The sequence below is a fragment of the Montipora capricornis genome, chromosome 4, assembly GCF_036669925.1.
Source record: "Montipora capricornis isolate CH-2021 chromosome 4, ASM3666992v2, whole genome shotgun sequence".
Lineage (NCBI taxonomy): Eukaryota > Metazoa > Cnidaria > Anthozoa > Scleractinia > Acroporidae > Montipora > Montipora capricornis.
Genome location: NC_090886.1, coordinates 40,125,173 through 40,137,672, shown reverse-complemented (window position 1 = coordinate 40,137,672; position 12,500 = coordinate 40,125,173). Strand labels below are relative to the sequence as shown.

Sequence of the window (12,500 nt, the reverse complement as noted above, 5' to 3'; positions counted from 1 at the left end):
CATTATCAATGCGAGGAAGAAATGAGCTTGACAGATGCTAACTGCAGAAAGGCAAATGAGCCTGTCCCAAGGAAAGTACCTAACATGTGGCTTTTGCAAAACACTAACTCACCGAATAATCCTCAGAATCACTCAAAGACACATCAGTGCCCATGCTTGACAAGAGCCAGTCAAACGGAATTATAGACTCTGCATTTACAGAGCGAAGGACTGTGGCAAGACCCCAGCAAGCTGGGCTGTCTTGGGTACGGCATCCATAACCTCCCATGCCAATTACTTGGTTTTCTGCGAGGAAACAATGAGTAAAGATACAGTAACTGTTAATACAGTACATACACTGTTACAATATTTTAGAAAATGCCAATGATACAGCAAAACAATCCAATGTACTGTAAACACCCGCAGATAAGCTGCACCCTGATTTAGCAGCTCAAATTGGAAAGAAATCTTAAAGTCAAGTCTTCAATAGAAGTCTTCTTCATCCACTGTACATCTAACATAACCTCACTATTAACATTGAAATGGAAAATACTTCAAAGTCTTACCCACAATCTTAGCATTTTAATATACCGGTAACATGAACATCATTTTCTACCAACTTTGACATATGATAGATATTTTTTCTAGTATTTTTTGAACAGCAATTTCTTCATTCAACACAGTTTTCCATAGATTTTTGCATAACAACCAGCAGGTACAAACCACAGGTCTCAGGTCACAGGTCGTGTTCACAGGTCTCTGTTTTACCAATTTACAGAAACAAACCTAAACATTCATTATTTTAAGCTAACCTTAGGCATAATTAGACCTACAAGTAACTATCATGTAAACAAGAGTTTTTAGGCCTAAGGTTATCTTTAATGAATGCTTAAGTTTGTTTCAGAGACCAGTGTTTTGTACCTGCCCCATAACAACAGGAACACGCACGGAACGTTCGTAGCTTAGTAACCAGGCATTAGATCAAATGTGAAGATGGAAAACTGGACACCAGAAGCAGCCTTTTTCAGATGTTCCTGCAGATAAGTTGCAGCCCTGATTTCTAACGATGATTTTTGGAAAAAAAGGTGCGGCTTATCCGCAGGTGGTTACAGTTATCGAAAATGGAGCACACCAGGTAAGATAAACATGTAATATGGAGGTGAGAAGACAGAGTCGTAAAACAAGATGGTATTTTTTTAAACGGGCAAGAATTGTGATGTTTCTTTCCAGCTCAGATACTGCAGAGTTACAATGTAAATAATTACCAGCATGGGAACAAGGTTTAAGAAGCCATTGGAGTATTGAACAAGGTTGGAAAGGTATTCAAGAAAGCTCAAGAAATTTGTCATAGCACACTAACATGTAACCATTATGCACAACATTTAATTCGACAATCATGGTGGTTGGTAACCAAATTGACTGAAAGTTTGCAAATTACATGTAACGGACAACAGCTTTCCAACACTCAGTTGGTTCATTGTTGGCCAATGGTCAGACACATTAGATGGTGCATTAATGGGATTACATTCACTGGTTACAAGCCAGTGTCCACTGTATGGTCAGTAATTACAAACTCTATAAGTTTGTACAAAACAAGATTTTTCACCAATTTTCTCCAAAATTGTTCGGCTGTCTTCTCCAAACATACGAAACCTAGTTAAAAAGACAAAATCAGACATTTTATTTATTTAAATAATTATTGAGTTCGATTTATTAGACAATGTTGCTAGCGTACATACATCCTACCCAACATTAATAAAATACATGTATGCAACATTATATTCATTATAATGCATCTCAGATGGCTAATGTACATGTACACTGTTTACAAACAGTTCACATTCTGTGTGCTTACAACCCACCTCCCATTACCTTTTAACTCTACCACTGACCTTACGTTTTTAAAGAATAAGCTGGATATCAATCAACAGAATACTGCTTTTAAAAAGAACTTAATGCATACACTGTACCTCTCGGCATACTGCCTTGCTTGCCAACAAAACATGGGATATGGATTGTATCGCAACTCTGCTTCATTGCTTAACTGTTTCATCCATATTTTCATCACGTGAACTAACCCTGTTTCATCCAAATACTCTCTTACTACAATATCCCTTCCTGTGCTACTGGCAGCTGACTGGGGTGGCACAAAAAAAGAACTCCTGTCACTAAAAAGCAGGAAGAGAGCAGAGAATATGGATCACAAAGAAGCAAAATAGTGCAGCTTAAATTACAATGAATCTATGGGATTTTGGCCAAATTCAAACCTCTATAACTCTAATGCAGAAAGGCAGATTTCAAAAATTTTAAAATATTTTTAGTCCCTTTATTAATAACATTAACTCAATGGAAAATTAGATTGATCATTGCACAAGGCTGTGACAACGTATGAAAATTGGATATTACAAATCGTGTCAGGTTGCTTCAAATTTTGCAGGAATTTGCTTAAGCTTGTTTACAAGGATTTATATGAAATGTACACATTTCATTTTACGGTCATTATATAGTGTACTGTAGCTTGATTCTGATCATCATACAGTATTTCATGAAAATAATCTCAATATATACATGTACCAGTAAGTGCTTTTTGAGAGGTATTCTTTCTATCCACAATTGATCACAAACCTTCACCCTTTGACTCCCAAGGTGGCCTGAACCGGCCACACTTAGTAAATACTCTGTCTAACGCCAGACGATTTTACTCGCCAATGGGGAACCCAGCTGGGAGTCAATGGGTTAAAGGATTTATAACAGTTCGAACTCGGCAAAATTCCCATACATTCACTGTAATTTAAGCTGTGTTTGCCCCACAACCAATATGGCATCAGAAACCGTGAAAAGGCCTATTCACTTGGTTTCTACTCTTGGAAGCCAGAACCTGAATTAAAATTAATAATGATGGGCCATTAGCTCTTTACGTGAGCTTGAAGGTGACTCTGTCATGGCCTCGCGTTCCGTCAACGATTGCAACAATACTCTCGGTCACTTTGTGCTACAGATACTGCGATAAGCTCAATTACAATTATATGCAGTTGATTTAAGTTTAAGAAAAAAAAGGCCTCATTCAACTTTATGTCACCTTACATTGTAAGTTCAAAGTAATGCAAACCTGAATTATTAAAAATTATATAACCCTATAAATTATGTGATAACAGTGATTTAAGACTCCAGTGACACCTCCCCTTTCCAAGTACATTGTATTAAGGATGCATGGTGCCTACTATTGTTATTGCGCATACGTTCTGCACAACTCCAGATACTTGGATTTCCTATCGGTGATCCTTACTAATCCAGGGATATTTTTGCGCGGTTTAAAACTATGCATAGAAAGTAGATCTTCGTAAGTACTCTTGATATCCAATAGAAAATTGAGGGTAACCATGCATTCTTTAGAGATAATTAAGCTTCAATTTGAGAAAGAAAGCCATATATTGCTTTGTATTTTAGATCTTTTTTACAAATATTGTTCACGAATTATCTTTGAAAAGTGCGTGGTTACCCCAATTTTCTTGTTGGATTTTAATAACACTTGTTAAGATCTACCTTTTCTGCATAATCATAAATCCAGGCAAACATACATGTACCTTTGAATTAGTAGGCACCGTCCTTAAAGATTAAGTTTTGCGTGCAATAAAATCAACCATAAGAAATGTATGAGCTGACCTGGAAGGTGAACTTTCTCTTGATGTTGCTGTCCCAGCAATGTCAAATACAGGGGTCACACGAAAAGCTGCTTTTCCTTTCTTCTAATTAAAAAGAAAACAACTCATAGTATAATTATCATGCTGTGAGTCTTGAGTCCACGTACACAGCAAACAAAACAATGAACTTATAAATCTGTTTGGAAAAGCATGTAAGCACAGTCATATTCTTACATACATGTACATGTAAGACCTGCAAGGTGTTCTGATGAGTGAAAGATCATCGACTGTTATATACACTGTAACCCATTGTCAACCAAAACTACAATCTTTGAAAAGAAAACTTTAAAAAATTAATGTATCTAACCCTAGCGACAAGCAAACCTTGGCCAGAAGACTGCTGGGTACCCCTGGTCGGGTTAAGTTTGTTACCGTGGGTCCACGGCAGTTTCGACAAGCCTACATTGTATTTCGAAATTTCAATAGCTGACTGAGCAAGCTCTGTTCAAAAGAAAGCTTCCTGGTGAAAATATTTGAATGGAATTGCATAGCCAGTGAATTGATAGGGAGCTGCAAGCTCTCTTCTTTGATTTTATGGAGAAATCGAGGACAGAGGTTACTTTCTAGCCCACTTTTTCTCCTCGAGCAACAGTCATTCTGGAAAGGACTGTTCAGCCTTGTCTTTCTCCTACAAAATGTAGCAGTGGAACATCAAATTAGTGCCAAAAGAGCTTCAAAACGGTTTGAGATGCCGGTAAATAACAAAGATTATGCATCGCAGCAACAAGGTACATGTAAGTTACCTTTATTCACAGAATGATACATTTTATGCCGTTTCTATGATTTCTCACATAAACCTTTGTTTTTTGGACTTCAAAACACAATACCAATAGATCGAGTGTCACTTAAGTGCCCGTGTCGTGAGCTTGGGCCACCTGTGCAGGCATGCAAGGTATTTTACCAAATAAAGTCAACTCTCTCTAAGACGGACACTATCGGCACCAGCCTCAGCTGTCTGTCTTAGAGAGGTGTCCGACTTATAGAGAGTCGACCTAGCATCACATTAGGAAATTTAAGATAATAATGCTGAACCTGTGCACAGTGAATACGTGTGTGTTTAAGGTTTGTTTTAAGTTATTTGCTTGAACAAAACCTACCTGTTTTAGATTACAATACAATTTGGTTGTCACCTCCAAGTTATTTTTTGAATGGGACAATGACTGATTTAATTTTAACTTGTACTGTATGTATTCCGGTGACAAGATAAAAGCCGTCAATTAAATGTCTGGTGTTAAAAAGAGTCACGTACAAGAATTTTTTTTCCCTAAATCGTAATTTGCGGTCACATTCAGCACCTCACAAGTGTCCGTTGACGATTTCAAAGTGTCCGTTGTCCGTCTTATGGAGGTGTCCATCTTATAGAGAGTTTGGTTATAGTAAAATGACTAAGAAACCGCCGGGACCAGCACCAGGTGTCCGTCTTATAGAGGTGTCCATCTTACAGAGGTGTCCGTTAAGAGAGAGTTGACTGTACAGTTGTCTGTTAAACTGGGCTAGTATATTGAGAGATGATATGCAATAACGTTACTTTATACATTAGGTGGTCTTCACAACGAAAACAAAAGATCTCTTGGTTGGGGGGAAAATGTGGCTTAACCCTTTGATGCCCAAACTGGCCTAAACCGGCCAGACTCTGCCTTTTACTCTGTCTAACACCAGATGACTTTACTAGTCAATGGGGAACCCCTGGGAGCCAATGGGTTAAATTACAGCTAATGTATGGGAGTTTGGCCAAATTCAAATCTCTATAACTCTGCTACAAAAGGCAGATTTCAGAAATATTAAAAATTTTTTAGTCATTTTATTAATATCATGCACTCAACCGAAAATTAGACCATTGCACAAAGCATCATTATATAACATTTGAAAACTGGATATTAGAAAATTTCATGGGGATTTGCATAATTTTGTTTACAAGAGTTTATATGAAATTCACAAATTGTGTTTACGGCTGTTATTATAGTTTGATTTTGCTCGTCATACTGCACAAAAATAATCTCAATACAAGTGCTCTTTATTTAAGTATCAATGGATTTAGCACTAAAGCACTAATTGGGGTAACGAAATTAACCTAAATCAAATCAATGATTGGTTTTTGAGGAGATGGGAAAACCGGAGTACCCGGAGAAATTACCTCTTGGAGAAGAGTAGAAAATCCAACAAACTGAGCCCACATATGACGTCCAGTCTGGGAATCGAACCCGGGTCACATTGGTGGGAGGCGAATGCTCTATTAACCACTACGTCATCCCTGCCATCCATTATTACCTGGCCTGTGACTCTCCACATTGCTTGCAAATCATATAGACGAGTTCAGGGCAGACCTTAACTACAAAACAATCGCAACTCACCAGAACTTCAGGACGTGTCTGTGACATCGTCTTCTAAGCTCAGAATACTTCGGATGGGAGAGTCAGTCGACAGCTACAGCGCCAGGAATCACCTCCCGTTGTTGAGACCAAAAGTGAAAACATGGACTTAGAGTACTACTCCATGGAGCACCCAAATGGAGTTCCCATAAAAATACTTTAGCAGTAAAACAAAATCATTTTTCGATGTCCCATGTCCACACCTGCAACCCTGCAATAAGTTCAAGTTTTCAACCGTTCAACCAGGGTTCTGCGGCCGCCATATTGAAAAAAGATAATCCGCTGGCCATCTCCAGTACAGGCACAGGCCCCCCAATCTCAGTGTGAGCATGCCCGGGAAAAATATAAGGATTTGTAGAATTTGTATGGGAATCTCGATAAAAAGCTTAAGAAGTAATAACTATTATATAAAAATAATCTCAATTACAAAGCCTAACCTTATTGCCATTGTGAGTAGCTTCCTTCCTGTGTGGTTATTTTCCAGATCTGGCGCGATTTGAGCCATTTTTCAATTTCTCGGTTGTCAACGGTTATAATAAAATCCCAAGGCCAGAGACTGAATTCTCAGGAGTCACCAATTTGAGTCAAGCAAATCGCAACCGCCGTCATGTATTTATCCTTTTACAGATAGATAACAACACCACCAACCCCATGATGAAAACACCGTTCTTAGCAAAAATATGAAATAAAAAATGGGGGTAACCGTACTCGTTTAGGAGAAAATAGCCACTCCTTGACGAATTAAGCTTGGCGTCGATGAAAACCCGCCATGCTAGCCAATGCGCTTGCCAATGACGCAAGAAATTATGCGCAGTAAGGTTGCTCAATGCAAAACCTAGGAATCACCTTAAATTATCCTTTACGCGCGCCCCGCCATGGTGGCCGTGCGTGGAGTAAAATAAGGACAGTGCCTACCTCATTAGCTCCTTGCCAAATTGAAAAAGATCACCCCTTGCGAAAGGAAGTAATTCTCAAAAAAAGAAAAGTGTTGTTTTGGCGTAACTCAGAAGTGATAGACATTGACGAGATTGATCACATTTCTTAATTTAAATTTTGTTTTCACTCGTATGATTGATTACAAACCGAATTGGACTCCACTCAGTCTTATTACTATTACTTTTTCTCACAGTTGCGGGGAATTAAGAAACTGAGTCAGTCCTTCGTCACTCCTTCGACACCAGCAGTAACAAAAACAATATGACTATAATTATGAAATCAACCCACGGTTGTTGAGAAGGTGGATAACGCTATCCACAGGATAAATCACTTTCCAGCGGGTAAACACCAGCAAAACCAATTGAGTTATCCCGTGGACAGCGCTATCCAACCTTCGAACAACTGGGGCCAGGATTGTGATCCCAGTTGGGACATGTCCGAATGACTTTGGGCATTCGCTACTGAATTATGAAGGGCGCAGCTCAATATCTTTGGGCTGAAAGAGGGAAACACATACTTAAAACAGAGTTAACTGAATAGAGTGTAATGTGAAGTGCTAGATTTCAATCCACACATACTTACATACGCATCGTGGGCCAATTCGAAACTCGTGTGGTTTACGGTCATTTCGTTTCATGGTCAGATCGTTCCAAGTCAGATCGTACCACAAAATAGTCAGTTCGTTCCAAATATGAAAAGCCAATTAAATCTGTTGAGTGCACTTTCACTTTATCCTAAGTGGTTTAAAAACAAACAAGAAACGAATAATTTTGTTGTCTTGTTCTTAATTGAACCAGCCACGGGCTTTAACATTAAAACCGCCGCTTTGAGAGCTTTTGAGACTTGGGCTACCTAGTGTAATACATAGGAGGACTCGATCGATGTTTTGGAAAGATATAGCACAACATAGTAAAAGCTATGCCGTTCTTTTCAACGCAAGATGCATGCAAATTGTGAAAACAACGCGAGTCTCGAATTACAACCTCGATTTGACGGTCTTGCCGAAAATATAATCGAGCATTGCAAGCATCGTTTTCAACGTGTTATACATGTACGCACTATTATATTGAAACTTATCGCCTTTTAATAATATTCGTTTTACATGCGGGGACGTGTGGGTCGTCCGAATGACTCTTATCTAGAGACTTATCTTAAAAACTTGCTGTATATAGATATCCTAGGTTTATCGGCTAAACCTATACGATTTCAAATAAATATTGACCTTAACGTACATTAGCTTACGCACAAAATCGTGTGAAGTAGCGGGAATTATCCACATCGGCTACATACTTAAATGTCCAATGTATTGAACTCATTAGAAGGATCTAAAACATGAGTTGAACTTTTTATCTACTTAAACTTTCCCTCGGTCCATTGAGGTGGGGTCAGCATGCTTTAAGCAAACGTTTGGCTGATCGTTCTTTCGCTTCATACTGGTCCCAAAGTTCGAACAGTTTCGCCTGCAGCTCGCGGTACTTGCGTCGCTGTATTCTTTTCAATTTCCTCTCTGAAACAAGGCGGATCTGGAGGGCGGTAAGTTTAGCTTCTTTGTGTAGAAACTCTATCAGTAAATACATTGGCAGTAGTCCTCGTCCAGAGGCACGGCGGTTGAGGCCATTGTGCCAACCTTCAACATCATTGTTGGTGAGGATGGTTTCTTGAATGCGGTCCATTCAGAGGGTCCCCACGTAACGTTGATCCAGGTATTGTTTACGTATTCTGTGAACTGCTGCAGAGGCTCCGAAGCTTGTTGTTGAAACCGTTGAAACATGGACTCGATCTCTTCTTCAGGCAGGAAAGATTTTAATGTACGAGTGTGTACCACGGTCATGGGTATACGATGATTGAAGGCCGAGTTCTTGCACCTTTTAGCATGGATAAAGAAAAAGATTTGGCTACTGATGCCACTTTAACGGAGTTCTAATCCCTAATAAATTAACTGATTCGAAGGACAGTTTTGTAAAACATTTTTAAAACATTTCATATCTCCCCCCAAAAAATTAAACTTGTATTCTTCCGGCCTATTATTCGACTGCGTGAATTATTTTTAACTATTTGCAAACCTACCATGAATAAGTTTTTCCATCTCTTATTATTCACTCACCTTTCTCCACAGAACTTAAGTCCAGTGGAATACACAACCGTGCCGCCTTGCATGGGGGATTGCGTCTCTTAAAGAGGCCCAGACTGCTCTCTCAAAATCAAATGTCACTTGTGGAACGGCTGGGGCTAAAGGCAGGATCTCGAGTAGCCGTTTGAGCACTTTTTTGTAGTCTTTAAGTGTTAAAAGATACATGTCGAGCTTCGAATTCCCTTTAAAAGAAAAAACGTTTAAGACTTACCGTAGTTGTCTGGGCCGGTGGATCGTACATGTAGATCGTCGAATGCAGCGAATCACTACTATAAGCCCGCGGGTTAAACTCAGATGACTCTAATTTGCATGTTAGTTAGTCTTTTGTTATCAATTGTATTGCCGTTGTATTTTCTATACTTAAATTAAAAAAAATATAATAAACTATATTAAACTTGTTTGAACTTATTGGGAAACATCAATTACTAAATTTCATGCCACTCAAGCTCATAGGAAAGACAAAACAGAGTTTGTGAACGTGTGGATGAGAAGATATGTCGTCTTACGAGACAAAAATTTTCGAAGAGAAAGCATTGTTTCATTCGATTCTGGAGGGCTTTTCTCGAGAACAGAAACATTCTTTTATCCTGGCCTTGTATTTTCCAAAGGATGACCAGTCAAGGCACGAAACTGCACTATCATTTTGACTTTTTTTCTCCAGGAAACATGTTTAAAGCGCAGCCGGCTTTAAAAAACGAAGACTCGCAGTTTTAGATATGGATTTTTCGGAATTCTTGAGTATCGCATGAGTGAACTCTGAGGGAAAAGGCATTCTTTTATGCGTGTGAAAATCTCGACATAATATTATGGTAATTGTACCTTTTTGCAGCCGTGATGCCGGCTTCAAGAATAGATTATGAAAAAACAAAAAAACTAATTTATTCTACTATGTCCTTGTCCTCAGGCTTTTACACACGCACAATTCAACGCGAACATATTACAAATTTTTGTTTGCGTACATCTACAGTACTTGCTTCAACTGTCGAAAAGAAACCCTCATTTGCCATGAAACTTGATTTAAAAGTCGTGCTTAAAATTTTGCTGAACTTTGCCACGAATTCGTGATGATTTTTAAAGTCAATTACTGGAGTGGTCCGTAACGTTGAAGGTTAATTTAAATGGCATTCAACGAAAAATGACGAAGGAGAAAGTTACAAAGTGCACGAGTGATTGTCTGTTAGTCGACTTGGGCTGGTTTAACGGATCGCTGCAGTACACAAGCAGAGAATAAGACAACGTCTAACAACAAAAACCACTTCTCATTCGGCTTTTATTCATGGCTTTCTGTGGCTTGTTAGTCTGGATTTGTAAATGTTTAAATGGTGAGTGAAGAGTTGTTTATGCATGAAAAACTACATCAGTTTTCCGTAATAAATTCTGTTGCTGCACAATAATCAAGGATTGTTTTGCACTTTACGCTCCAGAAACCTCATATCTTCTTCAATCATCATCATGAGAAGTTTTTACTATCTAATAGTCCACGGCACTTTGTGGGGTAAGTAATCAATACCTAAGTAATAATACTTGCCTTCAAACAAAGTTAAAATATACACAGAAATCACCAAGGACTTGAATTTCTCACCATGGAATTGAGAAAATTCTCTCCCTTCCACTCATAGGGGTTTTTCGGTTTAAAAGTCCAGTACTTTTATCGAATCCAGCTTTTAATACCTTTCTTCAAAAATACGCCGATTAGAACGAGGAGCCAAAGAATGAGGATGTGATTTAATGCAAGGAGAACTGAAAGATCTAAAAAAATCGAATTTGGAGGGAAGTTAGTAAACGCCATCTGCACGGAGTATACACAATAAAAAGTTAAGGGTGGCCCTTAAAAACAGAAAGATAATGATTGCTAAGGAATCTTTTTAGTCAAGAGCTCTACAAAAAGGTTACATGAATGGTTCTTTGAAGTAACTTTTTCAATGGCAATCGGGCATCACTTCAATCAAAAGGCGCATGCGCAACATGTCCTAGTCCTCTGCCGTGCATTTCAGTGAAAAACATGAAAAAAAACTCTCAGGAAACGAACGGAAGAGGCAGTTTTTTCACCAGATGGGAACCGTCCCATCATTTTTCGGAAACCGTACCATGGAATTTCTATTTGGACCAAGGGCCTTATGACGTCATAAGTTTTTGAGAAATTCGCCATTTTCGCAAATCCCATAATAAATAATAATAATAAATAATAATAAATTATGAATTTATATTGCGCAGTTTCCATGGCGAGATGATCAACTGCGCATTACAACAATACATGGAATAAAATAACAAATAATAAATACTAATTACATCATGTGTTGCATAAAATATTAAAAGCCAAGCTAACTAAGAATAAAAAGCCTTACTAAAAAGATGCGTCTTTAAAAGTTTTTTAAAAGTGTCAACAGATTTGGCCATTCTAACACTGAAGTCTGGTGGCTGCATTTTGAACTCTCTGCAATTTGTCAATGTGGCACTTAGGCACACCGTATAATAGACTATTACAGTAGTCTATTCGGCTACTAATAAAGGAGTGGATAAGAGTCGCAGCTGAATCCATTGAAAGGTGTTTCCTAATGCGTCTAATATTGTGTAGGTGATAGAAAGCGGCACTGCATATTTTAGTAATGTGTACGGCCATAGTAAGTTGATCATCGAACCACGCGCCCAAATTCCGCACTACAGACACTTTGCCTACATCGCAATCTCCGATCCTGATAGTATTAATAGCAGTTTTTTTCAGTAGATGTCGTGATGCTATTACAATAAATTCGGTTTTGTCGTCATTGAGCATAAGTTTATCCGCGGTCATCCACTGCTTAACATCCGAGATACAGGTTTCCATTGATCTAATTGCTTCGTCTTGACTAACAGCACAGCTTGGGTTGAACGATAAATAAAGCTGGGAGTCATCTGCGTAACAATGAACTTTTGGAAGGTGACGACCGACAATGTCGAAGATTTTGCTTGAATATATGTTAAACAAAACGGGGCCTAGGCACGATCCCTGGGGAACGCCATAACGAAGATAAAATACATTTGAAAGCGCTCCCTGAACAGATATTCGTTGTGTCCTTCCAGATAGGTAAGAGCAAAACCACGAAAGAGCAGTTCCATTGAGACCCAGCTTTGATCTTAAACGTGTTAGCAAAATACTAGGGTCCACAGTATCGAAAGCGGCGCTCAGGTCTAAGAGAACGAGGAGAGTCACGAGCCGCTTGTTCATGTTAGTAAGAATGTCATTCTGAACTTTCATCAAAGCTGTTTCCTTGCTGTGAAGTTTCCTATATGCAGACTGGAACGCTGGATACAAATTGTTCTTAGCCAGGTGCAACTGAATCTGGTCTGCAACAGCGCTTTCAGTGAGCTTGGAAATATAGGATAGATTGCTAACAGGGCGTAGAT

General features: G+C 38.8%; 1 protein-coding gene across 1 annotated transcript in view; it reads right to left on the bottom strand.

Annotated features, from left to right (window-relative positions):
• The window catches only part of LOC138046683 (uncharacterized), a 20,537-nt gene extending 14,107 nt beyond the window's left edge, over positions 1–6,430 (bottom strand). The window contains exons 1-5 of the mRNA XM_068893279.1: positions 6,032–6,430; positions 3,643–3,725; positions 1,950–2,147; positions 1,586–1,632; positions 113–285 (exon numbers count right to left, since the gene is read on the bottom strand). Of these exons, the coding sequence (XP_068749380.1) occupies positions 113–285; positions 1,586–1,632; positions 1,950–2,147; positions 3,643–3,725; positions 6,032–6,058 (528 nt within the window). The 5' untranslated portion in view covers positions 6,059–6,430. The remainder of the gene's footprint in view (positions 1–112; positions 286–1,585; positions 1,633–1,949; positions 2,148–3,642; positions 3,726–6,031) is intronic.
• Between the last annotated feature and the right edge of the window lie 6,070 nt (positions 6,431–12,500).